This window comes from Bubalus bubalis, chromosome 11 (assembly GCF_019923935.1).
Source record: "Bubalus bubalis isolate 160015118507 breed Murrah chromosome 11, NDDB_SH_1, whole genome shotgun sequence".
NCBI lineage: Eukaryota > Metazoa > Chordata > Mammalia > Artiodactyla > Bovidae > Bubalus > Bubalus bubalis.
In genome coordinates this window covers 63336071-63353457 of record NC_059167.1, presented here as the reverse complement: position 1 = coordinate 63353457, position 17387 = coordinate 63336071, and the positions used below count along the sequence as shown (strand labels likewise).

The window sequence follows — 17387 nt, the reverse complement described above, 5'->3', positions numbered from 1 at the left end:
TGAGAAACGCTGGGCTGGAAGAAGCACAAGCTGGAATCAAGATTGCTGGGAGAAATATCAATCACCTCAGTATGCAGATGACACCACCCTTATGGCAGAAAGTGAAGAGGAACTAAAAAGCCTCTTGATGAAGGTGAAAGAGGAGAGTGAAAAAGTTGGCTTAAAGCTCAACATTCAAAAAACGAGGATCATGGCATCTGGTCCCATCACTTCATGGGAAATAGATGGGGAAATAGTGTCAGACTTTATTTTTTTGGGCTCCAAAATCACTGCATATGGTGACTGCAGCCATGAAATTAAAAGATGCATACTCCTTGGAAGGAAAATTATGACCAACCTAGATAGCATATTGAAAAGCAGAGATAATACTTTGCCAACAAAGGTCTGTCTAGTCAAGGCTATGGTTTTTCCAGTAGTCATGTATGGATGTGAGAGTTGGACTGTGAAGAAAGCTGAGTGCCGAAGAAGTGATGCTTTTGAACTGTGGTTTGGAGAAGACTCTTGAGAGTCGCTTGAATTGCAAGGAGATCCAACCAGTCCATTCTGAAGGAGATCAGCCCTGGGTGTTCTTTGGAAGGAATGATGCTAAAGCTGAAACTCCAGTACTTTGGCCACCTCATGCGAAGAGTTGACTCATTGGAAAAGACTCTGATGCTGGGAGGGATTGGGGGCAGGAGGAGAAGGGGACGACAGAGGATGAGATGGCTGGATGGCATCACTGACTCGATGGACTTGAGTTTGAGTGAACTCCGGGAGTTGGTGATGGACAAGGAGGCCTGGCGTGCTGCAATTCACGGGGTCACAAAGAGTCAGACATGACTGAGTGACTGAACTGAACTTAACTGAAGACTAAAATGGGCTGCTAATCTAACCTCCAGAAGATTGTCTATTTTGTCCCTGGTTCCTAGTGTTTGCCATTAAGCACTTTTGTTAAACTTGGACATAGTAGTAAAATACAAAATGAATGTCATAAATGTACAAACATGCACAAAGTATCTTCATATAAAATTTTTACATTTAGTACACTGAGATCAATTTTAACAAAGTGATTAGTTTATCAACAAATTACTTTTTACTATTTCTACATCAAGAAGACAGAATATTCCCATTATTTTAGCTGTTCTACTTGTACTTGCCCCATTGCTAATTATGAAATGAATAACATAGAGAAAGGACTATACATTTATTAGTTCCACTGAAAAACAAACAAAAATAATCCCTTTCTTGCAAGGTGCATGCGTGCTAATTTGCTTCAGTCATGTCCAACTCTTTGGAACACTATGGACCATATCCTGCCAATCTCTGTCCATGGAATTCTCCAGGCAAGGATACTGGAGTGGGTTGCCAGGCCTTTCTCCAGGTGATCTTCCACACCCAGGGATCAAACCTGCATCTCATTATGTCCCTTGCATTGCAGGTGGGTTCTTTACCACTAGCACCAGCTGGAAAGCCTCAAGGTATCAGTATATTTTAATTTGAAAATTAATTATTGAAATTAAATTTATTTTATAATTAGGATAATATAAATTTTAATTTTATATGTTGTTTTTGAAAGAAGTAAACATCTTTGAATTATAATTTAGTTCTAAGCAATGTCACAGCTATATGTTACCTGTGACCAGACTGAATTTTGAGACTTCTGCAATATTTTAGTCAGCAAATGCACTACAACCATCATGATTAATCTGGTAAAAATTTGCTATTCTAATTTGAAATATTGCAGTGAGTCTTCGTTTCTTCTTTAAAACTATCAATAGCATGTTGAATTTCTTACGGATGCCTATATACAATGTATGCTTACACACACTAAAGTATACTTTACCCAAATCCATAGTATATTAAAGCAAATTTCAATTAAAATGTTTAAGATTTTAATAAGCATGACAAGTTATAAAGTTAGTTTAAAAGAAAGTTGGAACTAAACACAGTACTGATTTTCCAGATGTATTTTTCATTTCTGTTTGTTACATCAGAGTTTTCAATAAAAATTAACTTGAGTTTCTGAAGATTTTTCCTATATCTCTGTAAGACAAGTTCTATAATTCCTAAACTAAGCAAACAGGTCAAGATTTCTGTCATTTAGGAGTGATCTCTAGTTTTCATCAGTTAGTCATGTCATATAATTGTTTAACGTGACAGGACACTGAACTTTCTGGGTCTTAATATCTTCACCTTTAAAAGAATGAGTATTAATTATGGTTTCCAGTGCCCTCCATATTACGTAGTTTACAGTTTTACACCTTGGAGGACAGGGAGCATAAATATTAGAAGGAGATAATTCATATTTTATAAAAATATTTGATGCTAAAACTTTAGACAATTATACTGAGATGTTTGTTGGATGAAATCATGAAAGTAGTTACAGAATAACAATTGCTATTTTGCTCTAATATTTATATCATTAAGATAAAAATGTACATTTTAAAAAGAATCATATTCAAGAAAATATATGCAGTGATTATAATGTTTTTATATTCCTTGATCTTGTATGAATATTCCACTATATATTCTATATTTCATTTTTTAATGAAAATTGAATTTGTCATGCCCAATGTGTACTCTGGTGAGAGCAAATACAGGTAATCTTATAACTCTAGTGAGGTTTTAATAATTTCACTTTATTTTTTACTTTGACAGTATTCACTGTTGCCCCCGTAAGTAGGAAAACGTACTTAATGCTAAACAGAATGGAAAACTTCAGCTGCCAAAACCCTCATTCTATTATCTTTTAAACTCAAGCCTTGATCAAAAAGAAAAATATTCCACTGAGGTAACAAAACATACACAACCTTGCAAAATACATTGATGATTTTAGAGCTAGGCTTTGAACACTATAAATTTCAGCCGAAAAATGCATATATATTTCAAATGATAAAATATTAATCTGTCAGTTATATATAAAAAATAATATCAAATCAATCAACATTATTCCTATTTGAACTATTATAAAGTTTTTGATCAACTTTGTTACAGTTTTACACTATTTTCTACATTTGTTTAAGGAGGACATTTAAATAGTAAAGAAATAGTAAATGCATATTGTTTATAAAGGAAAACTATCACTAACACATACACATTAAATTTAGTGTTCTAAAGGAAAAAAAAGTGATGAAAAAAAATCAACTAAGATGTTGTTCAATAAGTGAATGGTTAAACAAACTGTGGTACACCTATGCAATGGGATATTACTTGACAATAAAGAATAATGAGCTATCAGGCCACACAAATATATGTAAAAGCTTTAAATGCATATTGCTAAATACAGTAAATCAGTTTGGAAAGGTTATATGTTGCATGATTCCAACCCAACATTCTGGAAAATGCAAAACTGTGTAACATAAAGACTGATTCCTGATATAAACTATTGACTTTTATAATGTACAATATTTGTTAATCAATTGTTAACAATGTGCCACATTAATGTAAGATGTAGATTGTAGGGGAAGCTGTGACAAGGGAGAGGGCATATATGGGAACACTGCACTTCCTACTCAGTTTAATGTGAATTTAAAACTACTCCAGAAAATGAAAAAAACTTAAAAATTCAATCACATTTCCTAACTTCTTAATGATATAAATTTTAAAATCATTAAGAATTTGTAAAAAATGTATACATACTGCCTCATAACTATGACATAGAAAATAATAAGACATTCATGACATTATCTCTGAGGTCCAAAGTTAATTAAGCATTTGTCTATACCTCTATATTCAAAACTAAATATTACAATTTATGATTAAGTACTACGGGATTTTTTCTCACTTGACTAACGGCTCAGAAAATCAGTATGTTAAATTTTACTTTGTGTCTATATTTGGTAGATAGTTACAACTTTTTAGATAGTTTAGTATATAAATAAATTCTTTTAAACAAAAAGCTACTTACCACTATATTTGATGACACGAATTGTTGAATCTCCTTCGCCAAATTTGGTGAGAGGAGTCAGTCGGACTTCATAAGCCTCTGGTTTAATTAGCTCAGTCAAGTTATATGTAATTAATTCTCCCTTTTGGATATTTCCATTTATTTTAATCTCTTGTTCCCACCATCGCTGTTGTCCAGCCTGAAATTAAAAGAATTATATAATAATGTTTCTGATATTTTTAACTATATATTGATCATGTGGTTAAGAATACTATTGCTGGAGATTCTTTAGGGCCTAGGACAAAGTTATATTTCATTAAAGATGTACCTTTGTTTCTGACATTCTGCAAGGGGCATTAACAGTATGGTTCACTTTTACTTTAAATATCAAACCTTTGGTGTCACAGATTAAAATGAAGATGGTCTCTTTTTTTGGATGCTAAGCCAGTTCAGTCACATCCAACTCTTTGTGACCCTATGGACTGTTGCCCAGCAGGCTCCTCTATCCATGGGATTCTCCAGGCAGGAATACTAGAATGGGTTGCCATGCCCTCCTCCAGGGGATCTTCCCAACCCAGGGATCAAACCTGTGTCTCTTATATCTCCTGTGTTGCAAGGTGGGTTCTTTATACCTAGTGTCATCTGGGAAGCCCTTGCTTTGGATAGGACTTGGGTTTTCATTCCTTACCACTGCCAAACTATAAGAATCAAAGTTCAAGTTTGTCTGGGTTGGTTAATAACTGAAGGCAAAAGCAATATATATACTATATATGTTAATATGTATATACCATTGTTGTTGTTTACTCACTAAATCATGTCTGACTCTTTGGGACCCCATGGACTATAACCAGCCAGGCTCCTCTGTCCATGGGATTTCCCAGACAAGAATACTGGGGTGAGTTGCCATTTTTTTTCCAGGAGATCTTCCTAACCCAAGGATTAGACCTGTGTCCCCTGTATTGGCAGACAGATTCTTTACTGCTAAGCAACCGGTGGAGGGGGAGGGGGGGCGGAAATAACATATATATGTATGTGTGTGTGTATATATATATATACACACATATATATTTTTTCATATATTTGTTTATTTGCTTGTTTTCTGAGGGTGGGTTACTGTTAATTATATAGACTAGCCTGTTATATTTCTAGAAATGAAAATCTCAAGTACATGCTATTAGCACAAGATTAGACAAATGACAAACAAAATAATGAAATGGAACAGAAAGCCCTTATATTAATTTATGTGGGGAATTGTTCACATAGAAGACATGAAAATATATACCACTCAATTGCTTGGGTATATAAAAAAATACATGAATGTGATCCCTATCACATATCTTAGAAAGAATAGTCTCAGGAAAATCAAATACATTTAAAAGATAAAAGTTAAATCTTTAGAAAAACACAGAAGAATGTGATTATGATCTCACACAAGGTGTTATATTCTTAAACAGAATAGAAAAGCACAAAGAAAAGACTGATAAATTAGTCAATCTTAAAATTGAAATTAACATTAAATTCAAAATTTTAACATAAACATTTCATCTCATCAGTGCTGCCCAATAAACAGGTAAAATAAAGGCAGAGGTTTGGAAAAAAGATACTTAGAACAAATACAGTTAACCAGAATGTATGAAAAACCCCTATAACAAAATAAGAAAAATAATTCAATAGCAAAGAGTCTAACACGAACAGGTATTTCATAAATGAGAAAGCACAAATAAAGAATTACAGAAAAGTCCTAACCTCATTGTGAATCAAGGAAGTGAAAATTAAAACCACAATATTATTTCCCAGAAAAACAGAAGCTTATAAAGATAATAAAATTAAGGTTTGTTGTTAACACAAAACAATGAGAATATTTATACCTGTAAAGAATCTGGAGCAGGGGATGGTGGATGGGTAAGATATTAGTCTACTTACAAGCAAACAAGTTAGCCTGCAATAGTATCATGGGCCATGAGCAGAAGAATTCTGAATACTGGGGCAGAGAAAAGGATTCACATCACAACACAGAAGACAGCATAAGCTTTACTTTCAAACCAGTTCCCTTTGTCTCCCTATTCCCCCACCGTGATGAAGAAGTGACTAGTTGGATCTTGCATGTACTTTCTGTTTGTATCATATCTCTGGGATCCGGAGCTAAAAAGACTTGAATCTTTTATAAGTGACAATAAGAACCCAAATCTGTCCAACCACTGCCCAAGAGGGAGACATATTCATTATACTAGACATTAAACAAGCTTTCCTTCTGCTCCACAGGAGGTCTCTATATTCTAAGGATGTTTGCTATGAAAATAACCTTGAAAAGATAGACTGGAATAAAAAGACAGTGCCTCTGCACATATGATATGCAAAAAATCAAGAGATCTACAGAAAGCTCTCTTCTAAAAATATAGTCTTGAGTATGTAAATTGGTCTAAGTATGGAGAGCAATTTGGCAATAAAAACACAATTACAATGAGAACAGATAAACTTGTATACACAGGAAACAGAAATATTTATGGCATAGAAAACAGAGAATTATCTAAACATCAGTAGGAGATAGGATAATCAAATTGTAAACTTTTAATAAAACATAAATCAATATAGAGCATGAAAAATGAACCTACGCCACAATACATCATCATAGATGGATTTAACAAAAGTAATATTGAGGTAAAATCAACTTTAAAGCAGATGTATTATAAAATTTAAGTTCAAAATATGTACTTTGAAAAGGGATGCATACATATATAGTCAAGTATAAAGAAATGCAGAAAATAGTAAATACTTGGTCATGTGGGATAGGAGAGCATCAAGAAGAGAATTTGCAATTGTGAGGGAATAGTCGGACACGACTGAGCGACTTCACTTTTACTTTTCACCTTCATGCATTGGAGAAGGAAATGGCAACCCACTCCAGTGTTCTTGCCTGGAGAATCCCAGGGACGGGGGAGCCTGGTGGGCTGCTGTCTATGGGGTCGCACAGAGTCGGACACGACTGAAGCGACTTAGCAGCAGCAGCAGCAGCAAAACACTCAGGTGATTTTTAATTTTTTAGATTGGTAGCAGGTATATAAAAATACATTATTTTGCCTAAGCCTAAAATATTTCTTTGCTTTTCAAAGAGAGAATTTCAGAATAAGAGTTAGAAACAGGCAACCATGAGTTTTCTTAAAGCTTTTTCTCCCTTGAATTTTAAGACTGTTTCCTTGTATCAACAGCTTCCCTCATCTACATCTGTGGCTACTCATCCACTTCTGTGCAGCTTTTCCTTTTCCTGAGTTCAAAATGTTGATAGTCTCTGGAGTTTTGTATCTGGTGTGGTTAATACTCTGTATTAATGGTTCTCATTTTTAGGCAAGCATGAGAGTCATGGGACAATTGTGATTAAAAACCAAAAATTGCAAGTCTTAGCTACCAGTAAGTATTTTGCGTCTGTGAAGTCTAGAAACAATTTTTTGGTGAGTTTAGAAATACATAATTTTTTAAAAAGCACCTTCTCCTTTACAGGGTAATTTGGAAGCAGGTGATCCAGGGTCTGTATTTGGTGCAGCTCAGCAGGGCTAGAGTTTTGTCGCTAACTCTTGTCCAACTCGTGCGACCCCATGGACTGTAGCCCATTAACTCCTCTGTCCATAGGATTTTCCAGGCAAGAATACTGGAGCAGGTTGCCATTTCCTTCTCCACAGACAGGCTAGATCACAGCATTAATACTAGTGGTTTCTTCTATACTTTTACATTGATTACTGTCTAACTTGTGATTTCAGATTAGATAATAAACAACAAAAACATCCTGCTACATTAATTTGTATGTATCTGCATACTATGTCGGAGAAGGCAATGGCACCCCACTCCAGTACTCTTGCCTGGAAAATCCCATGGACGGAGGAGTCTGGTAGACTGCAGTCCATGGGGTCGCTAGGAGTCAGACACAACAGAGCGACTTCACTTTGAGTTTTCACTTTCCTGCATTGGAGAAGGAAATGGCAACCCACTCCAGTGTTCTTGCTTGGAGAATCCCAGGGACGGGGGAGCCTGGTGGGCTGCCGTCTCTGGGGTTGCACAGAGTCGGACATGACTGAAGCGACTTAGCAGCAGCAACTATGTTTCCGCCAGGCACCATGTTAACTGTATTATATCTACTGTATTTAGTCTAGCACAACCCTTAGTAAGCAGGAACTAATACCAGCCCTATTATACAAATTGAGGAAACTGAGGCAGAAGGAAGTTTCTGTAGCTCTCCTAAGGTTGTCTGGAGAGTAGCAGCTACAAAATTTGGTTACACCCAAAATCACTTTATCTAGCATCATCTTCTCCTTTGCTTTCCCAGAATTTATTACTCCCTTGTTTTCAGTAGTATTTTTATATATTTAGTTATAATACAGTTAATAGTACTTTTTTGCAGATAGATTATAAACAGGAACAATTTCTTATTAATTTTTTTTTACCTATAGCATCTGGTCATTAACTTCATAACGATGTGACAAGATTAAATTCCAGTACACAGTGTATATTCAACTGACCCAATGAGTGGAGCAGGAAATCTAACAGTGATAACTGCATACAGTCACTATATTTACAAACACTGGTAAAAATGTACATAAAACCTAATTCAACAGAAAGTAATTTACTTATGCATAGCTGATACCAGACATTACAAAGTTCCTATCTGTTTTGGAGACTAACAGTTCTATAAAATAATATAATATAATTGAAATTTTCTTTCCTTGTCTTTGGACTTTAAATTATTATGTGTGAACTAAGGGCAATGTACTATTATTTCAGATTATAAAAGTAGTTTAAAGCCACAGAATTTTAACATTGTTTTATTATCTAAAGGCATGCAATTTTAATCAAGGTATACTTTTCTGGATGTTAAATACGTTTAATATCACTCAATATTTATAACAGATCCCAAAAGGAGACTGTAGGTATTCTGTTTCTATAATGAGATGCTCTACTCAAGTAATTTTAGTTGGCAGATACATTGATGCTGTTATTTATTAAAACTCTTCAGTATATAACTTCATATGTGTATTAAAAAAGCAATAACTGATTCTAAATCTTTAACTTACAGCTATAATGAAAGTATATACTTCAGCAGTTGAGGAATAAGCAATTAAACACTTAATATCATACCTCAGTGAACTGTGCAAAATGTAAAAATAGAAAATTAAATGCATATACACAAAAGAAAATACATTAGCCCACTGTTTGGAGGCAATACCACAAAACCCCAAAGAACATAGGACCCAAACCATAACCACAGTTGACAGTTCCAGAGCATACCCGTGAGCATGTTGATATGAAAGCAATAAAGTATTTATCATTTCAATTTTTAAAAAAAAATTATGTAACTTCTTTTCCTAGCAGATATGTTCCTTTTGCATAGTCTAGAGGACCTTTTTCACTATTTGAAGATGAAATGAGCCATAATTTTTCTGAATGCTAAGATCTGTAACCTGAAGCACACACATTATCTGGAAATTCTGACTTCTAGAAAGGCTCAGAATAATTTTATAGCATGACATAGAAGAGTATTAGAAAGCTATATTCAGTAGTAACTGGAGAAAGTATCAATTTCATATGCACTAATGTGCTTCTCCTCAAAATTGGATATTCTTTATTTTTCTAAAATTGAATTCTACTTACCTCATTTCTGTTGATGAAATACTAATTCTTGCCAATCCAAGTTAAACTCAACATGTTCAGGGTTTGAACTTGATAAACTTAACCCAATCACTTTGTGTAGTGGTTATCACCTAGGGAAGTACTTAGATGGGGCAGAGGCAGGGGAAGCCCATACCCCAGCTTAAGTGCCCTTGGCCTGCTGGTGCAGGGGACAAGTGTTGCTTGGATTACTGTTTCCTCCTGATACTCTCTCGATTCAGTCAAATTCATTGGCTCTTTCTTGTTGGTACTAGCATCCCTAGTTTTTGCAACTGCCTTGGCCTACGGTCAATATTTGTATTAAATCTGCATCTTTCTTAGACAAATGATAAGTTATTTTGGTCTAAAAGCACCACCTCTGCCCTTTTTCAGGGCTTTGGGGAATCCTGTTTCACCTATAACACAGTAAAGCAAAATACTTACTAGACCCTAGTCTCTGCAAATCAGAGTCAGTCTATGAATACTCAAGGGATACTACAATACTCAAGGGATCCCTCAGGCAGAACCCAAAAAGGCAATTCCCGTAGTCTTTCAGAGCTACCTATGGGAAAGTGAGCCCACTTCTTTCTTATTCAAGTGGTTGTAGTTACCTTTCTCAGGAAAATTCTAGGACTTATGTTCTTGTTCTTTACTAAAATATTCCTTATACCTGAGGATTCTGTGTATTTGCACTGGAATATCTTCCTATATTTTTATTCTGAAACTCAATGCCTTTCCTCACTCAACCACCTCCAGCTCACTTATATGACCTCTTGTTTGATTTAAAATCTAGGCTTCTGAAGCTACCAGAGTTCCTTAGGTTTTATAAAATCTATTCAAATCTCATTTACTATCTTTTTAATTTTATACTGCTATGCATTTATGGGTTTGTGTTCATGTACTTGGACTATAAACCTCATCCTCCTTTGTTGTGATTTTAAATAATGAGACGGTAGCAGATAAAAGAGAATGACAAGATAAAAAGTGCATTTGTTAATATGTCAAATTCCCAATTGTCTTTTGAAATCAACATTTTAAATTTACATGGTATATGAATGTCAATCTGCATTTAGCTTTAAATATTTTGAAACTTACTCCCTGTAGTTTGTCTAATTTATATTTCTTATCAAAATAGTTACCTGATTAAAAAACAAAACAAAACAAAAACCCTCATGTAAAGACAGCATGGGGTGGGTATACAGCTTCAGTGAATCTGTCTTTCATGAAGTTTTCTGTCCTTGCCTACCTTGGTGAGCCTTTGCTGCCAGACAGAGGGCTACAAAGTGGATATACAGAAGTCTTTGGCAAACATCATGGTACATAGATGAAAGACCTTGTAAATATTTTTCAAGGATGATTTAAAAATTTGAGAACTAAATATTAGGTACATAGAACAAAGTCTTTAGTGACAACCTAATGAAATAGGACTGCCCAGTGATCCCAAAAATGGAAGAAATAGAAGTAGAAAAAAAACTAAGTCTAAGATTTCCTAAATATAGTGTGTGCCATGGCTTAAGGATCAACATTCAGATAAAACTAAGATTATGGCATCCAGCCCCATTACTTCATGGAAAATAGAGGGGAAACAATGGAAACGGTGACAGACTTTATTCTGGGGGGCTCCAAAATCACTGCAGTCATGAAATTAAAAGACACTTACTCCTTGGAAGGAAAGCTATGACAAAACTAGACAGCATATTAAAAAGCAGAGACATCACTTTCCTGACAAAGGTCCATATAGTCAAAGCTATAGTTTTTCCAGTAGTCATGTACAGATATGAGAGCTGGACCATAAAGAAGGCTGAGTGCTAAAGAATTGATGCTTTTGAAGTGTGGCACTGGAGAAGACTCTTGACAGTCCCTTGGACAGCAAGGAGATCAAACCAGTCAATCCTAAAGGAAATCAGTCCTGAATATTCATTAGAAGGACTGATGCTGAAGTTGAAACTAACACTTTGGCCACCTGGTGTGAAGAGCTGACACATTGGAAAAGACCTTGATGCTGGGACAGATTGAAGGCAAAAGGAGAAGAGGTCAGCAGAGGATAAGATGTCTACATAGCGTCACTGACTCAATCGACATGAATTTGAGCAAACTTCAGGAGATAGTGAAGGACAGGGAGGCCTGACATGCTGCAGTCCAGGAGTCGCAAAGAGTCAGACATGACTTAGTGACTGAACAACAATACGGCTTGAAGTTAAAAATACAGTTCTAGAAAAATGATGACAAATATTAGAACAGAACTCCAGATAAAAGGAGTTTTATTTATAAGATAAAAGGAGTTTGCTGCTGCTGCTGCTGCTAAGTCGTTTCAGTCGTGTCTGACTCCGTGCGACCCCATGGACTGCAGCCTACCAGGCTTCTCCGTCCATGGGATTCTCCAGGCAAGAACACTGGAGTGGGTTGCCATTTCCTTCTCCAAAAGGGAGTTTAGCACCCTACAAAATTGAATGCTGTGCTTCCTTGGTGGCTCAGTGGTAAAGAACTCACCTGCCAATGGAGGAGACACAAATTCAATCCTTGGTCCAGGAAGATTCTGCATGCCGCAGAGTAACTGAGGCCATGTGCTACAACTCCTGAGCCTGTGCTCTAAAGCCTGGAAGCCACAACTACTGAGCCCACATGCTGCAACTACTGAAGCCTGCGTGCCCTACAGCCCCTGATCCACGACAGAAAAAGCCACCATAATAAGAAGCCTGCACACACAAGTAGAGAGTAGCCACCACTCACTGCAACTAGAGAAAAGCCCATGCAGCAATGAAGACACAACGTGGCCAAAAGCAAACAAGTGAATAATATAAAAAAGTAAAGTAATGCTCAAAATTCTCCAAACCAGGCTTCAACAGTATGTGAACTGTGAGTTTCCAGATGGTCAAGCTGGATTTAGAAAAGGCAGAGGAACCAGAGATCAAATGGCCAACATCCATTGGTTCATCAAAAAAGCAAGAGAGTTCGAGAAAAACATCTACTTCTGCTTTATTGACTATGCCAAAGACTTTGACTGTGTCGATCACAACAAACTGCGGAAGATTCTTCAAAAGATGGAAATACCAGATTACCTGACCTGTCTCCTGAGAAATCTGTATGCAGGTTAAGAAGCAACAGTTAGAACTGGACATGGGACAACAGACTCAGATTCCAAATTGGAATAGGAGTATGTCAAGGCTATATATTGTCACCCTACTTATTTATCTTATATGCAGAGTACATTATGAGAAATGCTGGACTGGATAAAGCACAAGCTGGAATCAAGATTGCTGGGAGAAATATCAATTACCTCATATATGCAGATGACACCACACTTATGGCAGAAAGCGAAGAATGAAAGAGCCTCTTGATGGAAGTGAAAGAGGAGAGTGAAAAAGTTGGCTTAAAACTCAACATTCAGAAAACTAAGATCATGGCATCTGGTCCCAACACTTTGTGGCAAATAGTTGGGGGAAACAATGGAAACAGTGACAGACTTTATTTATTTATTTATTTTTGGCTCAAATTCACTGCATATGGTGACTGCAGCCATGAAATTTAAAAGACACTTGCTCCTTGGAAGAAAAGTTATGACCAACCTAGACAGTAAAAAGCAGAGACATACTTTGCCAACAAAGGTCCATCTGGTCAAAGATATAGTTTTCCAGTAGTCATGTATGGATGTGAGAGTTGGACTAAAGAGAAAGCTGAGCACCGAAGAACTGAAGCTTTTGAACTGTGGTGCTGGAGAAGACTCTTGAGAGTCCCTTGGACAGCAAGGAGATCCAACCAGTCCATCCTAAAGGAAATCAGTTCTGAATATTCATTGGAAGGACTGATGCTGAAGCTGAAACTCTAATCCTTTAGCCACCTGATGTGAAGAGTTGACTCACTGGAAAAGACCCTGATGCTGGGAAAGCTTGAAGGTGGGTGGCGAAGGGGATGACAGAGGATGAGATGGTTGGATGGCATCACGGACTCAATGGACATGAGTTTGAGTAACTCTGGGAGCTGGTAATGGACAGGGAGGCCTGGTGTGCTGCACTCCTTGGGGTCACAAACAGTTGGACATGACTGAGTGACTGAACTGAACTGAATGTTTCTGTAGTAGGTAAACATTGAGTAAAGACTAGAATTTTATACAGTCTTAAGTGTTTAGTGGGCCTCCGTGGTGGCTCAGAGGTAAAGAATCTGCCTGCAATGCAGGAGATGCAGGTTTCATCCCTGGGACAGGAAGATCCCTTGGAAATGGAATTGGCAACCCACTCCAGTATTCCTGCTGAGGATATCTCATGGACTGGCAGGTTACAGTCCATTGGGTCTCAAAAGATTTGGACACAACCTAGCAACTAAACAACAACAACAAATGCTTAGTACATATTTATCAATGTGACTTTACATTCTCAATGTGACTTTATAATGGAAGAGTTACATAAGAATATTTTAAATAGTTAATGTTTATTGAGTGATTGCTATGTACTAGGATATTCTATTTTGTTATTTAATTTAACCACAAACAATTCAAAGTGGTAGGTAAATAATTAACTTTAGATTTATTATTACATTTCCACTTATTCTATTAAATACATATAATTATTGTTTCCCAGATAAAAATATCTGATAAAAGTAAAACAATATAAACAAGGAGAAAATACTAAATATGGTACCTCAGAAGACATATAGAATGAATTGAATTTCAAATGAATCTTGCTAGTCTTTTTTTCCTGCCCCTTGAATGAACACTTTAGATACTTTCTAACATATTCGGCATTTGAAAGGTAACTGTTAACACAATTTAGGGAATGCTTCAGGGGAAAAAAGTTTTTTTCTTAACCCTGCAGAATATGTGTATCTTGTTATATGAATATGAGATAATTTCTTTTCTGTTTTATGAAGTTCGCTAAGTCGCTTCAGTTGTGTCCGACTCTGTGTGATCCCATAGATGGCAGCCCACCAGGCTCCGCCATCCCTGGGATTCTCCAGGCAAGAACACTGGAGTGGGTTGCCATTTCCTTCTCCAATGCATGAAAGTGAAAAGTGAAAGTGAAGTCGCTCAGTTGTGTCCGACCATCAGCTACCCCATGGACTGCAGCCCACCAGGCTCCTCAGTCCATGGGATTTTCCAGGCAAGAGTACTGGAGCGGGGTGCCATTGCCTTCTCCGGTTTTATGAAGTTAGTAATACTTTAATGGTGAATTGTAGGCATAAATGTAAACTATATCAGAAAATACAGTTTAAACTCACAATTAGATAGAATTTAAAAGTTCTTATATTTAATAGGACATATGAAGATATTGATTTAATACAAAAATGATCTTTGATTCAGTTTATAAAGAGTAGTTTTTTTGTTTTGAGTTAGTAATATAAAGTCCTAATAACTACACTTCATCTCCCAAACCATTTTCTGATGGTTTCACATTTTTTGGATAATGATGCACTTTATACTATGATTATAGTAAAATATTTTAAAGTTTATCAAAATTTGAACATATGGAAAAGCTCCCATCTAAACAAACATGGAGAAGGCAATGGCACCCAACTCCAGTACTCTTGCCTGGAGAATCCCATGGACCGAGGAGCCTGGTGGGCTGCAGTCCATGGGGTCGCGAAGAGTTGGACATGGCTGAGCGACTTCACTTTCACTTTTCACTTTCATGCATTGGAGAAGGAAATGGAAACCCACTCCAGTGTTCTTGCCTGGAGAATCCCAGGGATGGAGAGCCTGGTGGGCTGCTATCTGTGGGGTCGCACAGAGTCGGACACGACTGAAGCGATTTAGCAGCAAACTTAAGCACATGTGTTAATGTGTAATACAAATTAATATGGGTGGTTCTAGCTCAGAAAAATTGTCACTTTGGTCCTGGTCAAACTATCGTAACTCTACCTGTGGTGAAGTGGTCCCATTATGAGAAACATGAATTCTAAAGACACAAGAGGGATTTCCCTGGTGGCTCAGTGGTAAAGAATCTACCTGCCAATGCAGGAGACATGAGTTTGATCCCTCATCTGGGAAGATCCCACATGCCGTGGAGCAACTAAGCCCACGCACCAAACTGGCCTGTGCTCTAGGGCCTGGGAGCCATAACTTCTGAGCCCACACACTGCAACTGCTGAAGCCTGTGTGCCCTAGAGCCTGGGCTCTGCAACAGGAGAAGTCACTGTAATGAGAACCCCGCATACTGTTGCCGTAGCCCCCATTTGCTGAAACTAGAGAAAAGCCCCACACAGCAACAAAGACCCAGCATAGCCAAAAATAAAAAAAATAAAGAAATAAGTAAAATTGTAAAACAAAGACACAAGTGATGAGTCTGTTAAAAATGGAATATAAGTTTCTTTTAAAGAGTATAATACAACACTCATTTTTAATTTTAAAAATACAAATACAGTATATTCATATTTCAATACTATATCTAAAATTCTAGGAACAAACTTGACAACTATGGTGTTCTTTACATAGGCATTAAGAAATTAATCAAGAAGATTGAGCTTACATAAAGATTCTGTTTAATTATATACTTTCTTTGAGTATCAGTTCAGTTCAGTCGTACAGTCATGTCCGACTCTTTGCAACCCCATGAATTGCAGTATGCCAGGCCTCCCTGTCCATCACCAACTCCTGGAGCTCACTCAAACTCACCTCCATTGAGTTGGTGATGCCATCCAGCCATCTCATCCTCTGTGGTCCCCTTCTCCTCGTGCCCCCAATCCGTCCCAGCATCAGAGTCTTTTCCAATGAGTCAACTCTTCGCATGAGGTGGCCCAAGTACTGGAGTTTCAGCTTTAGCATCATTCCTTCCAAAGAATACCCAGGACTGATCTCCTTTAGAATGGACTGGTTGGATCTCCTTGCAGTCCAAGGGACTCTCAAGAGTCTTCTCCAACACCACAGATCAAAAGCATCAATTCTTCGGCACTCAGCTTTCTTCACAGTCCAACTCTCACATCCATACATGACCACTGGAAAAACCATAGCTTTGACTAGATGGACCTTTGTTGGCAAAGTAATGTCTCTGCTTTTGAATATGCTATCTGGGTTGGTCATAACTTTCCTTCCAAGGAGTAAGCGTCTTTTAATTTCATGGCTGCAATCACCATCTGCAGTGATAATTAGGATCCCTCCAATTCTGACTGCAGGGAGCTGGGTGCATTAATGATGACTTCTGTATAGTACGCCTTTTAATTCAGCCCCTGAACACAAGAAAGGCTGATCCTCTAAAAGTATGTTCAATTCATTTCCACAGTTTATGGAACTTTGGTAAGACAGTTGGTCATACTCAACTAAATTATTTAAGTAATTTTGTCTACTAAGAGAACTAAAAAATACTAGCTACTGAAGATTTTATACACTATTTTTCATTTAATTTTTATAAAACTCCAATGAGGTTAGAATTATTATATTTATTTCCTCAGTCAAGGAAACTGACACTTAAAGAACTTATAAACTTTTCTAGGTGACACAGTTGATAAGAAGAAAAAGATGAAATAAGAACTCAATGTTGTTCAATTTCAAGGCTACCCTTTTAATCTTGATCACTATTATTTTGTTCCTATTATTTATATTAATATGTTACCTTCACAAATTTTTCAAATCAATGTGTACTTTATTTGCATTCCCTTGGAAAAGTGATAAAGAATTTTTACACTTAGGAAGGCCTAATTATGTTGAACTTAATTACATAGCAATGGGTGATAGACTTAAGATAATGAATCTTTCTTTTGGAGGAAGGTTAAGCATACAAAAGGTTTTGATTCTGTGAGTCCTGACAGTTTAAGAGAATTCAGATTCTGCTTTTGAATTTTATTTCAGGACTCCAATGAATGTATGCTCTGTTTGTGCTGAGCTCTGCGCTCATAACTGTTACATAAATCAGTAAATGACAGAGTATTTTATATTGCCTCAGGAAGAAATTTGCATGTGTTA

The 17387-nt window shown here is 36.7% G+C and overlaps 1 protein-coding gene across 1 annotated transcript in view; it reads right to left on the bottom strand.

Annotated features, from left to right (window-relative positions):
• MDGA2 (MAM domain containing glycosylphosphatidylinositol anchor 2) overlaps positions 1 to 17387 on the bottom strand; it is a 912048-nt gene that overhangs the window by 54294 nt on the left and 840367 nt on the right. The window contains exon 11 of the mRNA XM_025295819.3: positions 3887 to 4064. Within this exon, the coding sequence (XP_025151604.2) occupies positions 3887 to 4064 (178 nt within the window). The remainder of the gene's footprint in view (positions 1 to 3886; positions 4065 to 17387) is intronic.